The sequence below is a fragment of the Mixophyes fleayi genome, chromosome 2 (genome assembly GCF_038048845.1).
Source record: "Mixophyes fleayi isolate aMixFle1 chromosome 2, aMixFle1.hap1, whole genome shotgun sequence".
In the NCBI taxonomy this organism is placed as follows: Eukaryota; Metazoa; Chordata; class Amphibia; order Anura; family Limnodynastidae; genus Mixophyes; species Mixophyes fleayi.
Window position 1 is genome coordinate 118736323 of NC_134403.1, and position 25916 is coordinate 118762238.

Genomic DNA, 25916 nt, shown 5'->3' on the forward strand with positions numbered 1-25916 from the left:
AATCCTGAGGAGAGTCTTAACATGGTGAGCCATTTTGCAATCACATTTGAGTTTTTACAAATTTTGACACCAGTATGTTTCTTTGTGAAATCAGCTTTACATAGAGTTGCTTGCCTGTGAAAGACCTGGTATTGAGTGCTAAGTCTACTATGCAGAAAGGATGAGGATGGTAAATTTACCGATGCTACGGCTGCTGCTGATGGCGATACACCTACCCAATGGGCAGTCACTGTCATATAGTCTTTGTTTTGACCAGGACCTCTTGTTCACATATCCGTAATTAAGAGGACTGTTGGTAAAATTTATTTTTACAATCCATTTTTTAGGGACTGAATGACTTTTTGCTAAACCTCACAGTACAACTGAGAAATTGATATTCTGGAGAAATGGAATTGAGATGGAATTTGATAATGTGGACACATGATCTCAGCTAATCATCTATAATCCGATGTATTGATGGCGGAAATAGGGCGCACATTCAATGCTATCATAACTGTCATGGTTTTGGTGGTCTCCTGTGCAACAGGATGCTGACTCTCATACTTGTTTCCTCTGACAAATAAAATGTTAACTCATCTTGCTTCCTTTTTGTATAGATTTCTCTCCCCCAGCAGCAGCAGCTGTAGCATACAAGGATGTGTCTTGGGAATCATGGATTGCATTATTGGAGTTATTTGCTATTTGATAAATGAATGCTGCACTAATACATACTAATAAAGAGATAGTTGATAATGAAGGTGTTGACACTAGTGAGGATGGCAAGTGTCTATCCATTCAGCTGATAGATGATGCTGGACTGCTTTGTACTGTACACAATTTTCCACGATTGGAAACGCGACTTGAATGAAATCACTGAAAATTAAATAGGTGCCTAGATGTTCAACGTCCCTACCTTTACTTATTTTGGCCTGACAATGGGTACAGATGCCTTGACAAATGTTGTCTGGGTTTGGATGAAAATATTTCCAAACACAAGAGTCTTATGCCCTGACATGATAATGTCCTTATCATGGGTATCTGCTGGTGGTAACACTGGTGGCTGCCTTACTTCAACAAAATGGTCATCATCCACCTCTTTATCTCAACCATGTACAACACATTCATTTTCAGATCCATAATTACTCCCTCTTGTACATTTGCAACTTCCATAGTAGCCTCCTCAATTTCTATGGATAAATCATCATCAACACTTACACTATTACTACCCATCCTCACATTTCCAAATGGTTGAGGACTTTTCAAAGAAGGCTTCTCTATTATTACTGTGTCTGAATTTTAAACCTCAGACTCCGATATAGCACTCATGGGTACCCTCCTTAGACTCTCCTCAGGATTCTGCGAGTGCCCAAGTTGTTCTTCAAACTCAGTGTTATCTTCAGACACTCATTTAGCTGTTTTAGAGGACATTAGTAACAGAGGTACACTATGAGCAACAAGGTGGTGCATGTGAAGTTGTGGAAGATGCACAACCGCGTTGGACACTCTGTTTTGGAATGGCCATTCTAGTATATATACCAGTAACAGGAGTAACAGGACCCCCACTAGCAAAAAGTGGACATAGTCTGAGGCATGTCATATCACTACAAGTGGTATATTTAATGTTAGTTATTTTCCTTTTCTTGGACAAATCACCACATTCATCAGAAAATTCCCTCTTAATCATTCAAATCAATCAATCAAATTCCCTTCCTTGCATCAAGAGCTGACATTTTTTTTTAAATGAATTTGACAAATAGTGCTTGGATTTTCAGCTTTTGTCAACTTTTTTCCTGCATTACCTTTTATTAGTAGAGGTCGTAACAGAAGTACTACTGCAGTATTGGTACCGGGCTGCTCCTACAGTGATCTATGGTTGCCAATAGGAGTAATGCTTCTTGAACAGATTGGAGCTACTTGTAGATTCCTGCCACCACACTAGGGGAATGCCCAATGAGATGGGGAAAGGAAGGAATGTGATTTTACAATACCTCTGTCACTGGTTCAAAATATACTTCTAACAAACAAATGTTATATTTTAATAGGGGGTTGTGTTTTTTATATTTTTGTTGTGTTTAACTGCTGCTGACCCTGCCCCGCAAACTCCCTTTTTTTTAATATGGATATCATTGAATGACTATTAAAATGGACAAGTATTGAAAAATAGAAAAGATTAGAATATATAGGTTTTTTAGGGGTGTGCAGCTGCATGCTGACCCTCACAAACATTCTATTTTAAATATAGATTTCACTGAATGACCCTTTCGAAATTAGCAAGTAGAAAAATAGAAAAAGAGTAGAATATATAGCATTTTTTGGGGGATGTGTAGCTGCATGCTGTCCCTCACAAACAGCCTTCTTGAAATATAGATTTTACTGAATGACCCTTTCAAAATTTTCGAATATTAAAAATAAAGAGATTACAATATATAATGTTTCTTGGGGTGTGTAGCTGCTGCTGATTATTACACACAAACACCCTTTTTTTTAATATGAATGTCACTAAATGACCCATTCAAAACATACAAGTATTGAAAATAGAAAAGATTAGAATATATAGTATTTTTTGAAGTGTGCAGCTGCTGATAAACCTCACCCTCAAACACCATTTTTTTTAATATGAATGTCACTAAATGAGCCTTTCAAAACTGACAAGTATTGAAAAATAAAAAAGATTTCAATAGAATATATAGCAATTTTTTTGGGGGGTGCAGCTGTGTGCCGACCCTCACAAACACCCTTTTAAAATGTAGATTTCACTGAATGACCCTTCCAAAATTTGCAACTTTTGAAAAAATATAAATTATTAGAATATATTAATATATAGCCTTTTATTTCAGTTGTCACTGCCCCACACAAGATTACTTTCAGTAGAAAAAACTTTCTATTTTAAAAGAAAGATATCTATATGTTTCTTTGGTTTTGCAGCTAATAGTGTTACAGGATAATGAGGAGAATGATGTATGTGTCAAGTAAGTCAGTCACCAGTGGTACCACCTCATGCCCATGATTTAATTATCATGTCTGGGCAATGGAATCTGTAGCTTTTGTGATGCCTCAATAAGTAGAGTTAGGCACCTCCTAACTTCATCATAATCATCATTTATTTATATAGCACTAGAAAATTCCACAGCACTTTACAATTGGGAACAAACACAATAATAAAACAATACTGGGTAATAGAGACCGAGAGGTAAGAGGGCCCTGCGCGCAAGCTTACAGTATCCCTGTTACTTTATTTGCAACAAGTTTATTCAAGCTGTTTATTAAAAGGTGGAAAATCATGTACAGTAGCAAGCAATCCAGCATTAGCTGGTAGCAGAATGGACAGACCCCTCATGCAATATTCACCCTCAACACCTTTTTAGGACTGTGTCATCTTTCACCCCTCCACCAACACAAACATTTGTCCACATTGCACCTTCATTACTCCACTCACCTCTTGTTAACACCCATGAACTGTTGTCCTATTTATTATCTCTAACAAGTAAAGCCTCCACCTGTCGCCAGAAAATAAAAAGTCACACATCTTACAATCCCCTTACCTATCCTTCTCTCTCTGCTTCTATTAGCCGGTGATATATCACCTAATCCTGGTCCCCCACACTCCTCACACACACATACATCAGAACACTACTGCTCTATAGCAAACCTCAAACACATTACCTGCCTCCCTTCTCTTCCAAAGTCCTTTAAAGGTGCCCTTTGGAATGCACGCTCTGCTTGTAACTAACTTACCTCCATTCATGATCTCTTCCTCTCAAAAAACCTCAACCTTCTGGCAATAACTGAAACAGGGCTCATGTAATCAGACACTGCCTCACCTGCAACACTTTCACATGGTGGCCTCCAACTCACCCACACCTCCAGACCTGAAGGCAGACAAGGAGGTGGGGTTGGACTACTTCTCTCCCCACAGTGCACATTCACAGTTCTAACAAATGTCCCATCACTCACGTTCACATATTTTGAAGTACATGCTATTCAAATTTTTAATCCATTCTCTCTATGTGTTGCAGTGATCTATCATCCACCTGGAGCACACCAACAATTTATTGAGGATTTCTCTGCATGGCTCCCTCACTTCTTATCTTCAGACATCCCCACCCTCATTCTGGGTGATTTCAACATCCCCATTGACAACCCACCTTCCAAAGCTGCTTCCAAACTACTCTCTCTATCCTCCTTAGTTGACCTCTCGCAGTGGATTGAATCATCTACTCATCAGGATGGCCATTGCATTGATCTTGTTTTCTCTAGACTATGCTCACTTTCTAACTTTCTTAACACACCCTTCCCCCTCTCAGATCATCACCTTATCAGCTACACGCTCACCCCCACTGCTCTAACCTCTCTACTGTCTAACTCTACCAAGCCTCCTCATACCCGCAGAAATCTTAATTCTATTAATATTCAACAATTTTCCACCTCTCTTCAACACCTTCTCTCCCCTATCTCTACATTCTTCTCCCCTGAGATGGCAGTACCTAATTTTCACCAAACCTTAGCAACAGCCATTGATCAAGTGGCTCCAGTGACACTACATCCTACACATCGACTTCGATGTCAGCCGTGGCACACTACAGCAAAGCAAAATCTTCAAAAACTTTCCCGTAAAGCAGAACGACACTGGTGTAAAACTCACACCTCTAATGACTTCTTCACATATACATTTATCTACCGCTCCTATCGAAATGCTCTGGACACTGCAAAACAAACATACTTCCAATCTCTTATCTATGCTCAGGCTTCCAACCCCAAACACCTTTTTAAGACATTTAAAGCTCTTCTCAATCCTCCCACCCCAAGCCCTCCATCCACTATCAGTGCCCAGGATCTTGCTTCCTATTTCAAGGACAAGATTGATAAGATCAGACTAGAATGGGTATCCTCTTCCTCGACAAGCAATTGGTTCAATTCCTTCCCACCAACCTCTGACACCCTCTCTTCATTTGACCCCACAAAAGAAGAGGAAATTTCTACTCTCTTCTTATCCTCCTACTCTACCTCCTGTCCTCTTGATCCTATTCCCTTGCAAATTGGTAAATCCCTGTCTCCCGTGCTCATCTCACCTTTAACTAAAATCTGTAATCTCTCGCTGGCATCTTTCCGTCACTATACAAGCATGCAGTGATTACTCCTATTCTAAAAAAAACAAGATTCGACCCAAACTCTCTCTCAAATTACCATCCCATCTCTCAGCTGCCATGCCCCTCCAAGCTTCTAGAGAGACTTGCCTACACTCGCCTCACACGCTTTCTTTCCGCAAACAACCTGTTAGATCCTCTTCAGTCTGGCTTTTGTTCTCAACACTCCACAGAAACTGCGTTGATTAAGATTGTCAATGATCTGATCACTGCTAAAACGAAACGCCATTACTCTCTCCTAATTCTCCTGGATCTCTCGGCTGCATTTGACACCATTGACCACTCTCTTCTCATAAAAACACTGCAATCCCTAGGGCTTCAAGACACTGTTCTATCCTGGTTCTCATCCTACCTTTCTAATCGTTCTTTCTCTGTTAATTTCTCTGGGGCCACCTCTGCTCCGCTTCCTTTATCAGTTGGAGTACCGCAAGGCTCAGTGCTGTTCTCTATCTATACCGCTTCTCTTGGAAATATAATAAGTTCCTTTGGATTTCAATATCATCTCTATGCAGATGATACCCAAATTTATCTATCCTCTCCTGATATCTCGACATCTGTGTTGTGCCGTGTAACTGACTGTCTTTCTGCCATTTCATCTTGAATGTTCTCTCGCCAACTCAAACTTAATCTTTCTAAAACAGAGTTAATAATATTCCCACCCACTAAAAAGAGCATACCTGACATTTCTATCTCTGTTGATAACATGACCATAAATCCCACCCCACAAGCTCGCTGCCTAGGTGTAATCCTTGACTCACCCTTTGTTCCCCACATTGATCCTATATCTAAATCATGTTACATACATCTAAGAAACATTTCCAGAATTCACACATATCTCACGCAAGACACTGCAAAAACATTAATTCATGCACTTATCATCTCCCGCATTGACTATTGCAATTCCCTCCTTACTGGTCTTCCCAAAAACAGACTCAAACCCCTACAATCTATTTTGCACGCTGCGGCAAGATTGATTTTCCTTGCAAATCGTTATTCCTCCGTTGAATCACTCTGTATGTCTCTACACTGATTGCCTGTTTTCTACTGAATCCAATATAAAATACTCTTACTAACCTACAAGGCCATCAACAAAGCTGCACCAACATACATCTCCTCTCTTGTCACAAAATATCTCCCAACTCGGCAACTCCGTTCTGCACAAGATCTTTGTCTCTCATCCACACTTATTACACCCTCCCATTCCCGATTACAGGACTTTTTCCAGGCTGCACCCACTCTATGGAATTCTCTCCCTCGCACAATAAGTCTCTCCTCTAGTCTACAAGCTTTCTCTGAAAACCCACCTCTTCAGACAAGCTTATAATATTCCTCAACCACCCTCTTAACCTCACTACATTACCCTATTACCACCCATTACACAATTTCACACAAGACAACTACCCCTTGACCAACATTGTTGTGTGACAGGATCATTTAGCTTATTAGTCACTTTTACCTTTACAGTCTGGCTGAGACGAAATGCAAAATGTAGACTTAACCTCATGTGTCAAACTCCCATTGTCCAATATATTGTAAGCTTGCGAGCAGGGCCTTCTCACACCTTTGTCTGTTTTACCCAGTTTGTTTATTAGTTTACTATGTTTGTCCCCAATTGTAAAATGCTACGGAATATGTTGGCGCTATATAAATAAATGATGATGATGAACACCTTCATAATCAACCTCCACATTATTAGTATGTAGTCCAGCATCCAATTTTTAAATGCAAACTGACTTCCTAATGCAATCTATGATTCTCAAGAGGCATCCTTGCGCACTATGGCTGCAGCTACTGTAGGTGAAACTTCTATTCAGAAGGGGGCCAAGAAGAGTAAACATAATTTTAAACAACAACTTTCTGTGAAGGGAGCTCTGCAAATATGACAGACAGCATCCTGTTGCACAGCAGATCACTAATGTCATGACAGCTATGTTAACATTGGATATGCGTCCAATTTCCACCATGAATGCAACAGGATTTAGCAGATTAGTTGAGATCATGTGTCCATGCCCTCAAATTCCATTTCTCCTGAACAGCAATTCTTCGGCTGTTCCTGCGCTTTAAACAAAAAGTCATTCAGCCTCTAAAAAAATGCCATTGTACCAACTATCCACTTTTTTACGGATATGTGGACACTCAGTCCTGGTCAAACAAAAAAATACATGACCATGACAGCCCACTTGGTAGGTCTTTCGCCTTCAGCAGCAGGAGTGCCCATAGCATTATCATCATTCTCCTCATTGATTCAGTTTAGTACTACTAGCACACAGTGCTAAGTCATTCATAGCACCCGCTTACTACTATAGATAAGATACTGCCCCTCGCATATTTGCTTTCAGATTGAAACACTTGCGATTTTCAAAGCAAAAAAAATATATATATACAGTTTGGGGTGTGCTGCTCAGAGAGAAATAGCACCCTGTTTTTTGTGGTGGTAATCGTTAACACGATTACCACAATTATGACACCCACGAGACCTAGAAATAAAAATCTAATGTATTAAAAACTGATGTAAATATTAATAGACTTATCTGAAAACCGGCTTTGCAGATCACCGATGGAGCAGCATGATGACCGCAAGTGATTTCGAATGAAGAGCTGTCCTGCACTACAGTTTAGTGTCATCGCGACTTCTATTAATGTTAATTTAAAGCGGCAATGTCGGGACCCCGCAAGTTAAGTGTTTAAATACTTAACCCGACATTGCTGCATATATATATATATATATATATATATATATATATATTTATTTAATATCGATCCAATAGTCACAAGATTTAATTTGAACATCACCAAAATCAACAAGATCAATACATAAAAAAAATTAAAGAAAGGAATTGAAATATAATATTCCGCAATGCGTTTACATTTTTGCTTGCTATGTTTTGATTGTAAATGTCAGACAGCTAAAACTAGACTTAACTGTTTTTTCTTTCTCAGGTCCCAGTAAGAACCAAAGTCACATAAATAATTGTACGATTGCACTTTGCATAAGTACTTTTTCCAATAATACACTCATATAAAACTGCTTATTAATTAAATGTTTGTAAATAACACAGCACTAGCATATAAAACCACTGAAACTCTCTTGACCCATGTAACATAGTTTTCCTTATTTATCAATACTTTGCTTTTGTGAAAGTGTTTCCATGCCTGAGGTAATTCAACATTTTAGTCATAGCATTTTTGGGTGTGTCTCTATAAAAAAAAAGTCAAATACACCTAAAGAACATTGCCTAAATGAGTAATTAACAGAATCATCCAACTCGACAAAACTTGCCATAGCACAGCCAGTTATGCTTTTAAATGTATAGAGAATAACGCTTGTTGGTTTATTCAACACCTTTATGTGTAGCTATCATACATAGATGTTTTTCCATGGTTGTCATTAGACACTTGTGGTTGGTGTAAAAAACAACATTATTACATATTTTCTGAGCCAAGTTTTGAGGACAATAAGGGTAAATTATGAATGATGAACTTGTGATGTCTGTTTAATTGCATCTCTTTTTTTTTTCTGGAAGCACATGGATTTGCAGGCAAGGATGGTATCCGTGCTAGGGGTTCAAAGGTCTGCACAGAGAGGCAGATCGAAAGCATTCCCTGTTAAGTACAGTTTAGGTGCAAAAGCATTCCTAATGTGACATAATATGAAGGAGAAGCAGAGAGCAGGGTCTTACATGTGAAGCCAGCTACTGCTCTTCCATGTCACTGTTGTGCTGGGAGGGTGGCACTTGGCTATGATGTCAAAGCACCACACTGCAGAGTGGGGGGGGGGGGGGTGCACTGGTTTTGAATTGAATACATTATTTCTCCTTCCAGTTACACTTTGTGAAAGAAATTTGCAGCTCCACATCGAGCAGTGTAATAAAAAGCTTCAAATGCACAGTGACAAATGTAATAATGGCAAGTCCCAATATCCCACATTCACATGAATAATTTCAGATATAAACAAGCCTAATCCATGTAGTATTTTGAAATTATTAAAAGGGATGGGCCCAAACTAGTATTTAGGTGGATAACCAAAACACACAATTTGCAGACAAGCGCCAATCTATAGAAATACTAATGTAAATAGCATATACTAGAACAATAATGGAAACAAATTCAAAGTCCCATGTTCCTTTAAGAAAGAACAAAGCGTGTTGACAAAGTTCCACAGGTTCCAATGTCCCTCGTAGATCAGGCAAAAAACATAAAAGGAAAAAGGAAAAAACAAACAAACAATAGTGCAGATAGTACATATATCAGGATGGTAGTGATAGAAACCCCAGTTAATCCGTGAGTTCATAAAACAATTGGAGCACCAATAGTGGTAACGGGTTAATACTTAACCCCTGAGGGGTCCACACTCACCAGACGATATAAATAATTAGGCATATACCACAGCCGTTAACCGTCATCTGTAGAGTGTATCTTCAAAACTGGAGTTCCACTCAAACATTAACAAATCCAGAGAAAGAAATAAAACTCCATAGTGTAAAAACGTATGTAGAAGTTTTATTAACAAAATCACTAATTAAAAACAATAAAATGCCAGAAACGACCAGAAGATGGAGAATGGATGTGCCCTTACCGTCCTCAAGATGAAAAGAAGCGTGTCTGAGGTAGAGAAAAGCAGGTGGAGTTTTATGTGATGCTTTTACTGCTGCTGACTTGTTTATTTTCCAGAGTATCTGACAAAATTCAAAAATTGGCAACTATGACCAGTTTGATTTGATAGTTTAGATGAAGTTCGTATTTTTAAATTTGTATGTACAATATTAACTTATTTTGCAGGCATTATTTTTCTAATTAGATGTATCTTTGTATATACAGGAATATTATTAATATTTACAATATGAAAACTTTCAAGTATTTTACAACGATTTGCAATATGGCTGCTGTAATAGTATGTCCCAAAATTATATGTAAATGTTTTGCTTCAATAAACTCCTAAATAGTTTATTACACATAAAATAATTATTAATTATGTGCATAATATAGTTTACCTTTGCAGTAAACAAGATTACAATTGACTCCATTTTCAGTGGCATTCACTTGGTAAAAATGTTCTTCTACAATGGTAGGGATGGCAAATTCAAATCAAGAAAGACATCTGTACACATTGCAAATTATTTCAGATATCCTTTGTGTATAACTGTGGAAAGGCTCTTGGAGAAATAAAGTAAAAAGTACCAAATAAATTTAAAAATGAATATTTAATAAGACAAATTAGAGCAATAGGAGTTCAGTTACATCACTCTAACTTCCATCAAGGATTGAAATATCCAAAATCATCCGTATATGAAAGAAGCAAATAAGTGTATCCAGTGTTGCACAGACATTGGGCTCTCTCACTTAGTTAATAAACTATTTTCATTTACATATTTGCACGTATTCCTGCCTGCTGATTCAGCATAAGCATTATAAGCACTGATACAGTATGTGAGAAATGCTTGAAATTTTATGCAAAGCTGGAAATGTCAAATGACCCAAGAGGTGCATCAGAAAATTAAAGATAAAAGTAGCCATGTCACTATAAGAAGAGGAGCGAAAGGATATTCAAAAGCTTATTTATGTGTTTAGAACCCTAGCAAATAGAAATGGGTGGCATGTTTTTTAAGAATTGTTTAGTGCAGGCAACAACAAATGTAAACAAAATGTTATATTGCAAAAGCACCTGATGCCATCATTGTTTCATGAATTAATAAAAGAGAGCGTGAAGAAGAAAAAGGGTGAGGGCAAGATCAGGAAAATAAGGATGGGAACGTGGGACAGAATGGAGAAGAAGCTATTTGATAGGTTTGTCATATGTGTGTGAGGATCTGAAAAAGTGTCTGTTGCTCCAGTTGCCGGGACCTGGGAATTGGCCTGTTCCTGTAATCACCAATTGCTAGAGCCAGGAAGTAGTGCTGTGCCTGTAGTTATCAACTGCCTGGAGCCAGAAACTAGGTTTGTGCCTGCAATTTTCAACTGTCTGGAGCCAGGAATAAGCACTGTATCTGCAATTACAAACTGCCTGAGAATCTGAAAGTAGCATTGTGTTTGTGTTCACCAAGTGCCTAGAGCCAGAGACAAGTATTGTACATGAAACTACCAACTGTCTGGAGCCAGAAAATAGTCTATGGCCAACTACTGCCTGGAACCAGGAACTAGCAGTGTTCTTGTAATTACCAACTGCCACATACATTATCTGTGGTTATTTACTGCCCAGAATCAGGAATTAGTAACTGTATCCACCAACTGCCTGAAGCCAAGAATTAACACAGTGGCTATATTCATTAATGCATATTCCCATAACAGCTGCAATAGTTTTTTCACTACCTTACATATCAAGTACTACTCCACTTTTAATGTCATTGTATGTTATTTGTATCATGGTCCACTCAATATACAGCGCTGTGATATATTAGCGCATTATAATAATAATAATAATAATAATGAGATACAGCAGTCTCAGTAATATATTGATCTTAATGGAAATAAGACAGTCCATAGTTCAGGGAGTAAATGTATTAAGTGTCAATTTCTGCAAGTCGCCGGAAATTGACGAGTTTGCAGTCAAAATTTAAAGTGCCAATGGCTTTAAAGGCAAAACAATGCCTTCAAAGTCATTGCTGTTTTAAATTTAAATCGGCTCTTAATACATTACCCCCAGGTCTCCCTTAATACAGGAGAGCAGAGGGATATTGACTAGATGGTGTCAACTATTTTGGCCATGCACATACCTAAATATTTTAGCTTCTGAGGTTTCCATTTAAATGGGAAATTGACCTTTAAACGTTTTTCTGTCTTGGATTGAAGGAATAAACCATAGTATCTATCGTACTTACATTTATTTAAAAGCATCTGCTGTGTGTCTTCAAATATATTGACATACCTCTTCTGCATAACTTTCTCTCTTAAACTTAAAAAGTACATACATAAGATGATGTATCTGGGGGTTTGTCCAGAGGCAGGTTGGAATTTGGGACTCTGTGTGCTCTCTTGACTCCATAGTTCTGTGTTTCTTGCTTCAGGGAATATGGACCTAAACAGACCAGAAGAAACTCTCAGGAGAACTTAAACATCTATGGAAGCCAGATTATTCTTAAACAAAAGATTGATATATATATATATATATATTTATATATATATATATATATATATATATATATATATATATATATATATATGGAATGGTTATGAGCAGAATTAGATAACTGCCCTTGATAGAGCTAATCTCACAAATTCCAGGACACTGAGTGTAGTGTATAAATGTGGCCAGTAATCAACAGGCTTTGCAATTGGCATACTGTGCCCTGGTATGAGTGCAACAAGTTTTGGGGAGTAGGCCATGGTAGCCTGTGAGGTGTAGTTGTGCTGTCATTACTGGTGGATCAGGTGTTCAGGGAAGGCAAGTTGTGCAAGGGGAGCACAGCTCATTTCAAGATAGACAAAAGATGCCTTGTGTGAAGATGAAGCCTTGATAATGTGTGAAATTACAGTTGAGATGCATGGGGACTGAATGGCTCCAATCAGATATTAGCAGGTCTTCATGGCTGGTAACAGATTTCATTTATTTTGGGCTTGTGTATGGGCACATGATCGATGGATTTACAACAAACCACACCTATCTTTGTGAGAGTGGGCCCAGGAGAGATTAAGTGAGCAGGAGAATAGGTGCTGTCACAAATAAAACATATTTAGTGCATTATTCAACACCAACCTGAAGCGATGGTATAAGATGAACTCGTCCATTGTGCTTTTGAGGTATATGTGCAGGACAAGTCCCACTTATCTTTAGCATTGAAGGGTTTAAATAATGTTTACATATGATATATAAATGTGCACAATCCTTATATAATATATTGATCTGTCTTTCATATTGAGTAGGATACTGAAAGGGTTGCACCTATATACAAGTGCACTTTTCAGCCTCAGTTGTCTAGAATCTGACACACATAAGCCACAATGTGAGTGGATTTAGGGTTGCTGAGGGAAATCACACTCATTACAAGCAAAGCCCCCTGGATGACACATTTTTTTTATAATTTAAATGGATTTTTTATCCACATTTCACATTTAATTGTTTTGTATAATTTGTGCAATCGTATTTACCAGCTTTGCTCACCAGAACAGTCTATACTCCCATCAATCAGTATTTAGCTATATATCTTTGTTTTGTTGTTTGGAATTATGTTCCAAGTAAGGGACCAACAAAAGGTAAACTAAGTACTTTTTAAACTAATTTGCCTGGTAAGTATAGGTGGGAATCCCCCCTCGGTGTATAATAACTACATACCTCCTTTAAACTAGCCCACACAGTACATGGATGTCCTTTGCTATGAGAGCAGGTACTTTTTACTTCACCTAACATATTTGCTACAATATTGTTATTTGGTATCAGCTAAAGATTTAATTGTCTTAATATCACCATTCAACATTTTTTACAGGTTCAAACAAACTTGGTAAGGAACCAGGGTATATATCAATTGTTTCCTAAATTTTCAGATTGCTAATTGTCTCATGCCCACATTACAGCTTTACTGAGCAATAGAGTACAAGGCATCATATGATAGTGTGAAACCCCTCTGGTATGGATATTGTGATGAGCACACACTTACTTGGGGTATCCTGTTGTTCCTTGGTACCCCACTTGCTGTTGCCCTTCTCTAATTCTACGGATATGGTGTGGGTGTGGAATCCACCACCAGGGGGCCCCTGAATACTCAGGGATTTAAATCACAGTTACAGTGGAATGGCCACTAGTGGCGATGCAGTGTAAGTGTACATAAATATAGGGTGCTCAGTTCAGAACAACTGGTAACTTTTTTACACTCCTCTTCCTTCAGCACTCACTTAGCATCCGTAAAACAATTTTGACAGTTCACATACCAAGTGTTATAGGTACAAGTATTACACAGAATCAGTAAGAGCTAATCATGTATACAGGTGGACGTTAGGCATGGACCAGAGATTCTTGCATTACGCTTGTGCACACCATCTCTTACATAAGAGACCCTCCTTTACAACTTGTAACCACACTGCTATCATGCAGCGGCAGCCTCATAGTATGGGGATACTTTTCCTATTGAGGCTGTATGGAATGACTACCCAATATACAGGGACCTCCCTTTATCTCTCTACTAAAGCTGGGAATATTGCTTAGGAAACACTTCCAGAAAAAATTTGGGTGTTACACATCCCAGTAGTCAGGAATTCTTCCACTACATGACTATCTCCCTCCATTTAGAGGCACAGTAACTCACAGTCTCCCATGGCATCTGGCTGTAAAACCTCTCCCAGTCTGCTAACACTCTCAGTGACTATATCCAGAGCTTTCTTCCCCCTTCTGCATAAACAAATGCTCCTTTGTGGCAGCTGCCACCCACTCACCCCTTCCCAGGGTCTCTGTCTGCCAGTCACTCAGGCCTCTCTTCTCCAGTCAAGCTCTGACAGGTAGTCAATTTTAAATGCTCTACCATACTCATGACTTCTGGCATTGGGGACTCTCCCCCACTTGTCCAGTGTCACCCAGGTGCATCTGTCATGCAGTACTGCATTTCTTTATGCTCTAGTACTGCACTGGTGCCTGTCCTGGGATACCCCTACAGATGGGGATCTGCATCCCCATGGCCCCTCCCTATAGGGCTCTTTTCGGCCCTTACTGGGCTCTTTATGGTGTGAGGGTCTGTCGCCCTTGAAAGAGTTCTTAATAAATGGGCCTTGTGGATTCCACCGCTCCCCCCACCCCACTTGCCAGGGACCAGGGACCCGGGACCACCCACCTCCTTCCCGGATACCAGCTAAATGGGCTCCTCTCCCCCAGGGTGGAAAGCTAGGGTCTTCATAGGAGCAACCACACTAAGGCTTCCAACTGTTCAGTAGTAGTAAATGGGTTTTATTTTTATTGTGTCTGCTGAGACTGATTGGAATATGGGAGAGCTGGACTGATGCATACGCAGAATGGGAGAACAAAGAAGAGAACAGGTAAATCCGGCTAAACATCACAAAGACAGTACTACATCATAATACAAGTATGAATTAAGGACATATTTAAATATTGTGGATAAACTCACAATATTGATTGTACATTTGCTTTATAATGATTGAATTAATCTTAACAATAAACTTAAACATACATCTTAAAATAGAAAATTCACAGGTAAACTAATCATAAATTATAACACAGAGGGGGGTATTCAATTGTTAGCGAGTTTTGAAGTTCGAGCGCGTTAAGTCATTTTTTAGCTATTTTTCCTTTTTTTCGAGCGCGGAAACTTCTCCCTCAATTCTATTTTTTTTTTTTTTTTACCGAAAAGGTGTTTTCGCGCTCTAACCGTTTGTCAATGTTAAAGTATAGGCTGGATGCGAACGCTCAGCGGGAAAAGCTATTCAATTGTTTTTTAACGCTGAGTGTGAAAAAGTAAAATCTGCAGTTTCATCTCGCACCTCTTTGGTCTGCTCAAAGTAAAAGATTTTTTTTTTTAGTTATTAAAAAAAGATATTAAACTGAAGATTAGGTGTAAAAGTTAATTAAAACAACCTGAAAACGTAAAATAACTTTTTTTTTAACAAAAATACAGTGTAAATAATGAAATATTTTTTCAAAGTTCCCCCTTTAAAAAAATCCATAAGTGGTGCAGTCCTATTTTATTTAAACTAATTTTTTTTTTTTTTCATTCCAAACACTTGAGTGTACAGTTGTGGTGATCAGCTCTGTGGTGAACTGACTGTTGCCTCAGTGTTTTTTTTGTGCATACCAATCTTTCTGAGCATTTTCCAGTAGTGTTCGTTGGTGGATTATCCAGGATTTCCTAAAGATAAGTATTGTATTTGTGCTTGGTGTTGTCTGTCTGTCAAGTTTGCAAAATTAACATATAAATTAATCACTTACACCAATTTAATATCATATAAAAATAGTGCATCTCACAGGTCCATTCATCCCCTGCACAAACATTCATTTCCCCTACAATTTTTGTTAAAAATAGTTAAATACTTTAGTTTCAAATTCACCCCTTTTAATTATTGTCTCATTTCAATGGAGCCATTCGTGGACACAGTGTGGATGTACATGTATGCTGCATGTATGGAGGAGACTGCTTTGGATGAAATGCAAGGTGCTGCAAATGTGGGAGTGTCTGGAGAGAATGTTGATGTTTGTGATGTGAATGCGGGTATGGAAGAGGGAGAGGCTGTGGGAGAGAATGGTGGACAGGCAATGGCTGCATTGTCCAGTGTGGCAAGTAGGACTAGGATCCCCAGGCCGCGTCTGTACCGCAACAGGCGTTTGCTTGATGGATTGGCCGAGGACGAGGTGAGAAGACTATATCGCCTATCGTCCTCTGCAATTTACAATCTGTATGAGATTGTAAAACAGGACCTGGAACCTCAATACCCTAGTAACCGTGCAGTCCCTGGACTTGCCAAACTGCTTGGTGTTTTGCATTTTCTTGCCTCAGGAACATTTCAGCCCACCTTGGCAGTTATTGCCGGGTATTCCCAGCCCACTTTTTCTAGGATCCTGTTCCAGGTCCTAAATGCCCTCAAAAAGCACACTGCAACGTTTATTAATTTCCCGCAGTCTGCCAATGAGTGGCGTGAGGTCAAAGCTAAATTTTACGCTTTGTCTCAAATGCCCAATGTGCTGGGTGCAATTGATTGCACCCACATTGCCCTTACACCACCCCGTCGAATGGAAGAATGTTTTCGTAATCGAAAACACTTCCATTCCATCAATGTTCAGATGGTTTGTGATGCAAAGCAAAAAATCACTAATGTTGTTGTTGGTTTCCCAGGTTCATCCCATGACTCCTTCATCCTGCAACAGTCGTCCTTATTCCGTAATTTCGAAGCAAGATCCTTTCCAGATGGCTGGCTGCTTGGTAATTTTTTTTTGTATTTTTTTTTTTTTGTTAATTGTGTATTACAGTTGTAAACCCTTAAAAAAATGTAATGATGTGTCACTGTTTTTAAAAATGTTTTTTTTTTTTGTGTTTTTTTAAGGCGACGGTGGATATGGAAATCGTTCCTGGTTGCTGACTCCTTTAAGCAACCCTGTATCTTCCTCAGAAAAAAGGTACCAATCAGCACACATTCGTACCAGGGGTGTAATAGAAAGAACCTTTGGTACACTTAAAAGCCGGTTCCGCTGTTTAGACCGGTCCGGCGGTGTGCTTTTATATTCACCCTCCAAAGTTTGCGATATAATTATTGGTTGCTGTATTCTTCACAATATTTGTATTGCAAACCAATTGGAGGTTGAAATTGATCCAGACATTAGTTTGGATTTGGACCTTTCTCCTGAGCTTGGTCAGATGGAGGAGTTTGCAACTCATGTTCGTCAACGTGTAATAGAAGATTTTTTTTCATGTAAGTATTTTTTTTTTTACAATGGTAAAATTGATGTGTGTATTTTATAAAAAAAATAATGTTCTTGTACTATTATATATACAGGAATGATGGCAAACTGTGTACCTGGCCCCAAAGGAGGATATAATCTAGCTTTTCAGAAAATGGGTAAGGAAGTGAAAAATAACATCATGGTGAGTATAATTGTTTTTTATACTTTAAAAAAATGTATTTGTTGTATTGCATTTATATGTAAGGGAGTGATGTGATTGGATATGTCAATTGATAACTGAAATCTTTTGACAATATTGCTGACCCTTAATAATTTTTTTATGAAATGCAAATCAAATTTATTTTTCTTAATAGAGTGATACTGACCTAATTTTCTTTTTTCTAATAGATCTCCTAAAAACAAAGCAACATGGATCTTTTGGATATTGGACTGAAAAAAAGATATGCAGAGAGAAGCAGTGTGGTGTCCATTTATTTTGTTTTTTTTTCTCTAGGACTATACACAATAAAATAAAAACGACTTATTCCAAAATGTATTCATATCTAAGTTTCAAAAAGTGATCACTGCAGTACCTTTTTTAATAATCATCCAACAAAAGTGACTTTACTCTTAAATATTGTTTCCTTTATTTTTTTATATCAATAAACAATTATTTTTTTTTTTTATTTTTTTTTTTGGGATAGGCACTATAGCAGGGGAAGAGAAACGCAGTTTGGTCCCACTGTCATAATTAATAATCAACCACATACTGTTCAGTGCTGCCCTTGATTCCTTAGTGAGTGCTGTCCCCTAAAAATTGTAGTTGCCCTCCCCCCTAGGGACACCCAGCCCAGTGCTGATAGCACTACGGTTCTTCCTAATACCCCTGGCCTGGGGCTTATAAATGGGCATTTTGTTTTTATCAACAAAAAAAAAATATATATTTATTTGAGGAACTACATGTCCCAGCCAGCAATGTTTGCCTAAATAGTGTGGCCATGCAGCTACCACTCTAACTACAAGCATCAGGATTCCCATGGCACCCAAAAAAGATTGATGCCACTTTGAGAACCAAAAGTGTCTTCATGCTCTTACACACATGGCTGGCTGGGATCTGTAGTTCCACAAATCAAATTATTAAATAAAAGCACAACACCCTCATTACAACCACAAATCTTTATAAAAAAAAATAAAAAACCCATTAAATACAATAAACACCCTCATGTACACCTTATTCAAAAAAAAAACGAAAAAAAGTAGCATTGCTGAAATACTCTGTTGCAGCCTTTACTAGAAAGACATGACAGCTACCGTGTTCTGATGCAGATGTACATCTTCTGAACCTAAATTTAAACTTAACCCTAGTGCAGCCGACCTACTGCTGTTTAATTAGAAAAACTCTGGAAAAAATGTCAAAGCGTAACCCATATTTTCAATAAAACAGCACTGGGCAAACCAGCCTGGGTGATTAGCACTATAGCAGGGGTAAGAATGTCCTAATGATTAAACACCCACAGACTGTTCAGCGCTGAGCTGGATTCCCTAGGGAGTGTGTTCCCCTTTAAAAATGTAAACGAGCCACCCCCCCCCCCTAGGGTCACTCACCCCACTACTGATAGCACTAGGGCTCTTCCTACCACCCTGGGCTGTGGGTAGTAGGGTAATAAAGGAAGAATATTTGTGTAAAAAAGTGAAATAAAAAACCATTTTATGTTGTGGAACTACAGGTCCCAGCCAGCATTGTTGCCCAAAATAGTGTGCCCACGCTGCTACCAGTATAAGTACAAGCACCAGCGTACCCACGGCAGCCAGGGCATGTTGGCACTTGTCAAAGCACAAGTGGAAACATGACGTGACACCCACGGCAGCCTGAGACCTGTAGTTCCACAAAACAAAATTTTTTGTTGGTTTCTTTTATATAAATATTTTTTTTGGGTAATGAGGTTGTTGTGATTTTATTTTACTATTTTGTTAAGTGGGTATGCTGGTGCTTGTACTTATACTAGTAGCAGCGTGGGGACAATAATTTGGCAAACATGGCTGCCTGGGACATGTAGTTCCACAAATCTGATTTTTTTTTTTTTCCATACTATTACCCTACTACCCAGAGCCCCTGCCTAGTAGGAAGAGCCCTAGTGGTATCAGCACTGGCCTGGGTGTCAATAGTGGGGTGGCACGCTTACATTTTTCAAGGGGAACACCCTTGTTAGCGAATCCAGGCCAGCGCTGAACAGTCTGTGGGTGTTTAGTCATTATGGCATTCTTACCCCTGCTATAGTGCCTATCACCCAAGTTGTTTGGCTATAATACACCCTGTTGTATCAATACCTTTTTAAAGAAAACGCTATACTTAGTTTAATCCCATTGAAAATTATCTCAAACTGCTATCTTGAGTGTTAAACATTCAACTCTTTCCCTGGAAGTTAATTTAATAATACTATTTCTTACCTAACCACAACTTTTTTAATTTTATATTTAATTAAATTAAAAATATGTATGCAAATTTAACCACTAATGACTATATATCAGAGTAGGAGCCATTACAACCGTCATACATGTATACAAAAAAATTTAGGGTACATGTAAAAATGTCATGTCTATTCTCTCTATTGTCATGTGCTGCTTTTTTTTTTTAAAAAAAATGGTTGCAGTAGTTCACAGTTAACAAGTCTACAACATCCCAACTTTAAAAAATGGTAATACTATCCCCCTAAAATATTAGCAAGGTAACTGCATTTGATGAAGGTGTATCTATCTAATAATTAAAGGAACAATAAATTCAAAAGTAAAATTTTATTGTACAAAATACATAAGATTTTTAATACATTTTTCTTAAGTTCATTCAGGCCCTTGGATATTCAAGCTGTTTCTTTAAAATGACATCCACCAATTCCATCCGAACATCTGCAAGAAATTTTTTTTATTAAAAGCTTATCTTTGAAATTAATATTACATTTCACATCTAAATACTGGAACATTGATATAGTGCTTTAGTTTATATGGACACAAAACATATCCTATTGACTCTTGATAAGGAGAAAAATGTTAACATTCAAAAATAGACTGCATTAAAAATGTATGTCTAAGTCAATAGTTATATAGTTTTTTACCTGAAAACTCTAGTTATGTCTGCAATTTTCCATTCCATGTTCCTGAAAGTTGTATCCATCCAATATTTGGGTGCAATCTTAAAAAAGTAAAAAGAAAGAAGTGTATGTAAAACCTGTATTTTTTAACAAAATACAAACATAACTTTTAAAACAAGGAAGGATCAGTATGGAGTACAATATTCATTGTCCATGTCACATCATATCCCTTCCATTCTGCAAAAAAAATTAAAAAATTACATTTTTATGAAAAAGAATAAACTGAAACAAACTCACCAAATATTTAACAATGCTGATCATTCCTGATGTTGAAAGGTCTGTACATTTCACTTTTTCCTGTGTTAGGATAAAAAACAAAAAATATGATTACTTAAATTTTCTCAAGAATAAAAAAAAAAAGGAAAGATATATTTATGTATATATATATATATATATATATATATATATATATATATATATATACACACACACACACACACACACACACACACGAGGAGACAGACACACATACACACACGGAGACTCAGACATTTCAGGCATGCATCCTAGAGAGAAATAAATAAATACCAAATAACATTGTAACGTAATGCTTTTGGATGATGTTATCCTCTTGCTTTCACTTCCTACGCATTTTGATCCACGATGCTTCTGGGTTACCTAGAATTGAATGTAAAACATAGAAATTAGGATACATTTACATTCGTATAAGAAACTTATAGACATTACTGTACATATGACATATTTTTGTTTTTATGTCACTAACCTATTATCAGTTATACGCTTCTTTTAACTAATCATTTTCTTACCCTTCTTCCTCAGATGAGACGGGGTTGATGATTTCCTCTTCTGGATGTTCCTGTAACAATCTCCTCCTTGCTGACTCCGCTCTTCTTACTTCCACCACGGGGGTGTGTAGTGCAGATGACGTCCTCTGCTGTGGTGTTGGGGGAACAAATCCAGAAATGTTCCAATCGGCTAATGGGACTGAAACATTACCCTGTACTCGCCGGAGTCTCAGCTCTTCACTGATATTCATTACATGCATTGACAGCATTTGCAGATGCATTGTCTGTTGTTGTTGTAGCATATGCATCTGTGCCATGGATTGATTCATCTGGTAATACACTGCTGTATTCTGCTCCATTGCAGCAGCCATTCGCGTTTGTAAGTTGTTATTTACTTGAATCGATGCTGACATTTCACTGTGCACTGTGATGAGTCGCTCCAGTAACGAATTGGTGGTATTACGGGAGCTTCGTACCTCTTCCACAACAGACGTTAAACGGTCTACCGAGTCACCAATTCTCTGAACTCTGTCTTCCATATTTCGGCGAGATGTTTCCTGCCTTCCTTCCATCTTTCTGGCAAAGTCTGTGATGGAATGAAACTGAGTGGCTTGTTCTGGCAGACCGTGCACCAGTTGTGTTGGAAGACTGGTGCCTGTGGAAGGTACCCTTGCTTGAGATGGACCTTCCCCTTCGGTGGTTGGAACTTGAAGGTTGGGGAAGGCTTGCTGTAGCATCTCAAATCTTGTTGCAGCATCTTCGTGGACCAAACTGTCAACTGGCGAAAATGTCAGTGATTGACTGTCATGTTCTAATTCCTCTGTAAAACCAAAAAAAAAATACTACATCAATTATTCAGATATTACATTATATGATTTCAATGTTTAAAATAATTTGAGTCATGCATGTATTCTGATTAAAAAAAAATAAAAAAAAATTAGTCACCGGTTACTGAGCAGACAGGAGATGCTATTTCTTCCATGGCAGCTTGAGAAAAAAAGGTGGATACTGGTGTTACCACCTGTTCCCTTGGGATGATGGATTCTAAAACATAAAATAAACAAATAAAAATTAAAATTTGTCTATTAAATACCCCAAAAATATGTGAGACATTTCATTATCTAAAATGATACATGTGTACAATTACAATATGTATATTCCTATGGATCTGAAAAAAAAATACGATTATATTGCTAGATAGTTATGTACACACAATTTTCAACATCTTCATACCTTCACGACTATGAGCAAGGGTTACTGATGTTCCCCCTTCTTCACACATCTCTTCAACGGGTCGGCCTTCTATACATAAAAATAAATTAGATAAAATAAATTATTACATATATATCTATATATAGATAGATAGATAGATAGATAGATAGATAGATAGATAGATAGAGAGATAGAGAGATAGATAGATAGGTATATAGATGAAAAAAAATGAGACATTAAAAAAAAAAGTTGCTGAGACCAAACAAAAAATTAATTCTGTGTAAACATTACCTCGCTGTACATCAGCAACAGGTTCCGAGACGTGTACCTCAGTCACTCTTCTTCTCTTGTGAGCTGTAAGTTAATTTTAAAATACTATTAGATGCTATTATTAATTGTTGACAAGGATTTAAATAGTAATCAAGAGTGACAATGAGGAATAGTGAGTGAGAGAGTGTGATAGTGAAAGGAAAAGATAGAGAGAGATAAAGCAATATTAAAGAAAAAAAGAGGGAGAGTGACAGTTAAAAGAAAGAGTGATAGTGAAAGAGCGAGAAAGAGAGAGAGAGAGAGAGAGAGTGAAATAGAGAGAGACATCATCATCATCATCATCATCATTTATTTATATAGCGCCACTAATTCCGCAGCGCTGTACAGAGAACTCATTCACATCAGTCCCTGCCCCATTGGAGCTTACAGTCTAAATTCCCTACTATAGACACACACTCACACACAGACAGAGAGGGAGAGACTAGGGTCAATTTGATTTCAGCCAATTAACCTACCAGTATGTTTTTTTTTTTTGGAGACATTGATAGACCTAAGAGCGACAGTGATATAACAAGAGAGAGAGTTATAGTAAAAGAGAGAGTGATAGTGAAAGAGCGAGAAAGAGAGAGAGAGAAAGAGAGAGAGAGAGAGTAAAATAGAGAGAGACATTGATAGACCTAAGAGCGACAGTGATATAACAAGAGAGAGAGTTATAGTAAAAGAGAGAGAAGGAGATATATGCATATTGTTTTACAATGCAAATATAATTACCTTTTTTATTTGGTTCAACAGTTTGGGCAGGATGAGTAGACTTGGTTAAACGGCTTTCTTTTTCTGTAACAAATAATTATAATAAGCTTTGCAAAATGTACTATATTTAAAATATATTCTATCTACTTGATCACAATATATACCTTGATTGGAAGCCGTTGTCGCTACTTCCACTGCGACTTGTCTTGGCATAAGCAATGTCACACCTATAATAAAAAATAAAATTTATTTTTAGTTATATAGAAGCAATAACATTACATTTTTGTTTTTGGACAATTTTATGGAAATATTAGATGCACCAAAAATAACAACTTACATTTTACATTGGAAGAATATTTTTTTGATATATATTAATTGCATGCAATAATTATAGTAACAAGTGTGACATCAATTCCCTGGTATTATTAGACAAATGATATACATTTCTATCTTACTATTACAAAATTATAAACATGTAAATATGTATGTGTATATGTAGATATGTATGTGTACATGTAGATATATATATATACACACACTTGTAGGTTAATTGACTGCTATTGGAATGGTACAGGGACTGATGTGAGTGATTTCTCGATACAGTGCTGTGGAATCTGTGGCACTAAAAAAAAAATGGTGATGATGATGTATGTACATACATACACAAATATGTTTGATTAAATTTTGATGTAAAACCTAATAAAATAATAAACAACTTTATTATGGAACTTTTTTTTTTTTTATTTAACATAGGTGATATTGTCCATAAAAACTGTTATGTGTGAATAATATTGCTTTAAGGTTAAAAGTTTAAGGGCTACATTTAATAAGCTGTTGATTAGAAAAATTGGGGATGTTGCCTATAGCAATCAATCTAATTCTAGCTTTCATATAAAGCTAGAATCTAATTGGTTGCTATAGGCAACAGCCACACTTTTGCTAACCCGCAGCTTAGTAAATCTAGCACTATAATGGGTGTAATGTGTAGTGTAAAGTATGTAATCTATGGAGCATGTATACATGCATGTTACATCTTTATATCATACCTTCTCCTTCGACACTCCTCTGGCCCTTGTGTCCTTGAGAAGAACCCAAATCTAAAATACATTAAAGAAAGATTTATTAGTACATCTTTATATAAGATTTTGGCAAGGCAAGTAAAAAAAAAAATTACAAAAAAAAAAAAAATTATTATACATTTGCCATTTACCTCCTGATTTGGATTTTCTCTTCCGGGGTACTGCTTCACTTTCATGTCTTCTCCTTTGTGCTGCATCTTGTTCTGCAAAATTGTAAAAATAATTTTAGAATTCTATACAAATTTAATTGACATCGTCACTTTTATAGACAATTATACATACCTCGTGGCTGGAAGGTGGATGGATCAAGGGTGTCCACTGTCCCTTCCACTCCTTCCACAAGATCATCACTGAGAATTTGCCGCATCTTCTTCTCCCAAGGCTTAAATTTTAGGCGCAGTGGCTTGCCACCACCGGTTCCCCTAGAATGACGGGCAACGGCTGCCATCTTTGCCTTCGTGGTGCGCTTGCAGTCCCGAAAGCGTTTCATGCAAACCGCAACTGATCGTACTCGAACACCTACTGCGGACACAGCAGAGGCAATCTGGGACCAAATCTTCTGCTTATGCTTGAAGGACGCCTTCAGCGATTGGGCACCCTTCAGTGTCTCGTAATGTTGCAGTACCCCAGCAACAAGGACTTCATTCTCCTCAAGTGTGAAGCGCCTGGATCGTGTTACAGATGGTCCTTCTTCATCATCAGATCCACTCTCTGTAAGATGTTGCTGCTGGGTGCTTGTGCTGGCTTGCACGCTGCTCACAAACTGCTGCCGCCTTCTTTCTTCTTGGCGCTCCTCAGGACGGTCTCTCCATTCCTCGCCACTGCTGACAATTTCTTCTTGGGTTCCCTGTGTAGAAGAAGAAGAAGAATCCCTACGCTCCCTAGACATGGCTACTCTAATAAATTTTCTTTGCAAAAATAAATAAAAACTATTGACTATTTAACAACACTTGCCTAAGGATACAGTACAATATCCTACTATAATACTAATAACAATTAATTAAACTACACAAGTACTTGACTAAAAAAAAAATTCAGTTGTATTAAAAATAAATTATAATATAATTTTTAAGGGACCAAACTAGGTTAAATACAATCTATAAACTACAGAAAACTAAATGATAACTAAGGGAAAAAGGACAATAATACAACTGTAGAAATACAGCAAAAAAATGATGTAACACTAGATAAAAATATAGCAGTTGTATTTTAACTAAATTATATTATAATTTTTTAAGGGACAAAACTACGTGCAATACAATCTATGTAGACTGCAAAAAAGT

General features: G+C 37.5%; 1 protein-coding gene and 1 long non-coding RNA gene across 3 annotated transcripts; one reads left to right on the forward strand and one right to left on the reverse strand.

Annotated features, from left to right (window-relative positions):
• The first annotated feature begins 16858 nt into the window (after positions 1-16858).
• Positions 16859-18013, forward strand: LOC142140206 (uncharacterized). Of its 2 annotated transcripts, none has more exons than XR_012688335.1 (4): positions 16859-16972; positions 17094-17459; positions 17544-17632; positions 17839-18013. It is a non-coding gene; the product is annotated as an uncharacterized LOC142140206 (long non-coding RNA). The 2 variants fall into 2 exon arrangements; XR_012688336.1 differs by having other exon boundaries at positions 17544-17606.
• Positions 18014-21103: 3090 nt separating this feature from the next.
• LOC142141416 (uncharacterized) lies at positions 21104-25684 on the reverse strand. The gene is made up of 10 exons (XM_075199887.1): positions 24916-25684; positions 24765-24836; positions 24601-24651; positions 23719-23781; positions 23576-23638; positions 22826-22888; positions 22556-22624; positions 22268-22366; positions 21344-22142; positions 21104-21194 (listed from the first exon to the last, which is right to left on the reverse strand). Exons 1-10 carry the CDS (start codon positions 25520-25522, stop codon positions 21191-21193), a joined length of 1890 nt encoding a protein of 629 aa, XP_075055988.1. The 5' UTR covers positions 25523-25684; the 3' UTR covers positions 21104-21190.
• Positions 25685-25916: the final 232 nt, after the last annotated feature.

Bases quoted from the DNA above. Each gene is read 5' to 3' on its own strand.
- LOC142141416 (XM_075199887.1), bottom strand. From the start codon at position 25,522: ATGTCTAGGGAGCGTAGGGATTCTTCTTCTTCTTCTACACAGGGAACC. The intron at 24,652-24,764 runs GTAAATGGCAAA...AATGTATTTTAG, and splicing joins GAGAAAATCCAAATCAGGAG to ATTTGGGTTCTTCTCAAGGA. The intron at 22,889-23,575 runs GTAATTATATTT...ATTAACTTACAG, and splicing joins TGTTGAACCAAATAAAAAAG to CTCACAAGAGAAGAAGAGTG.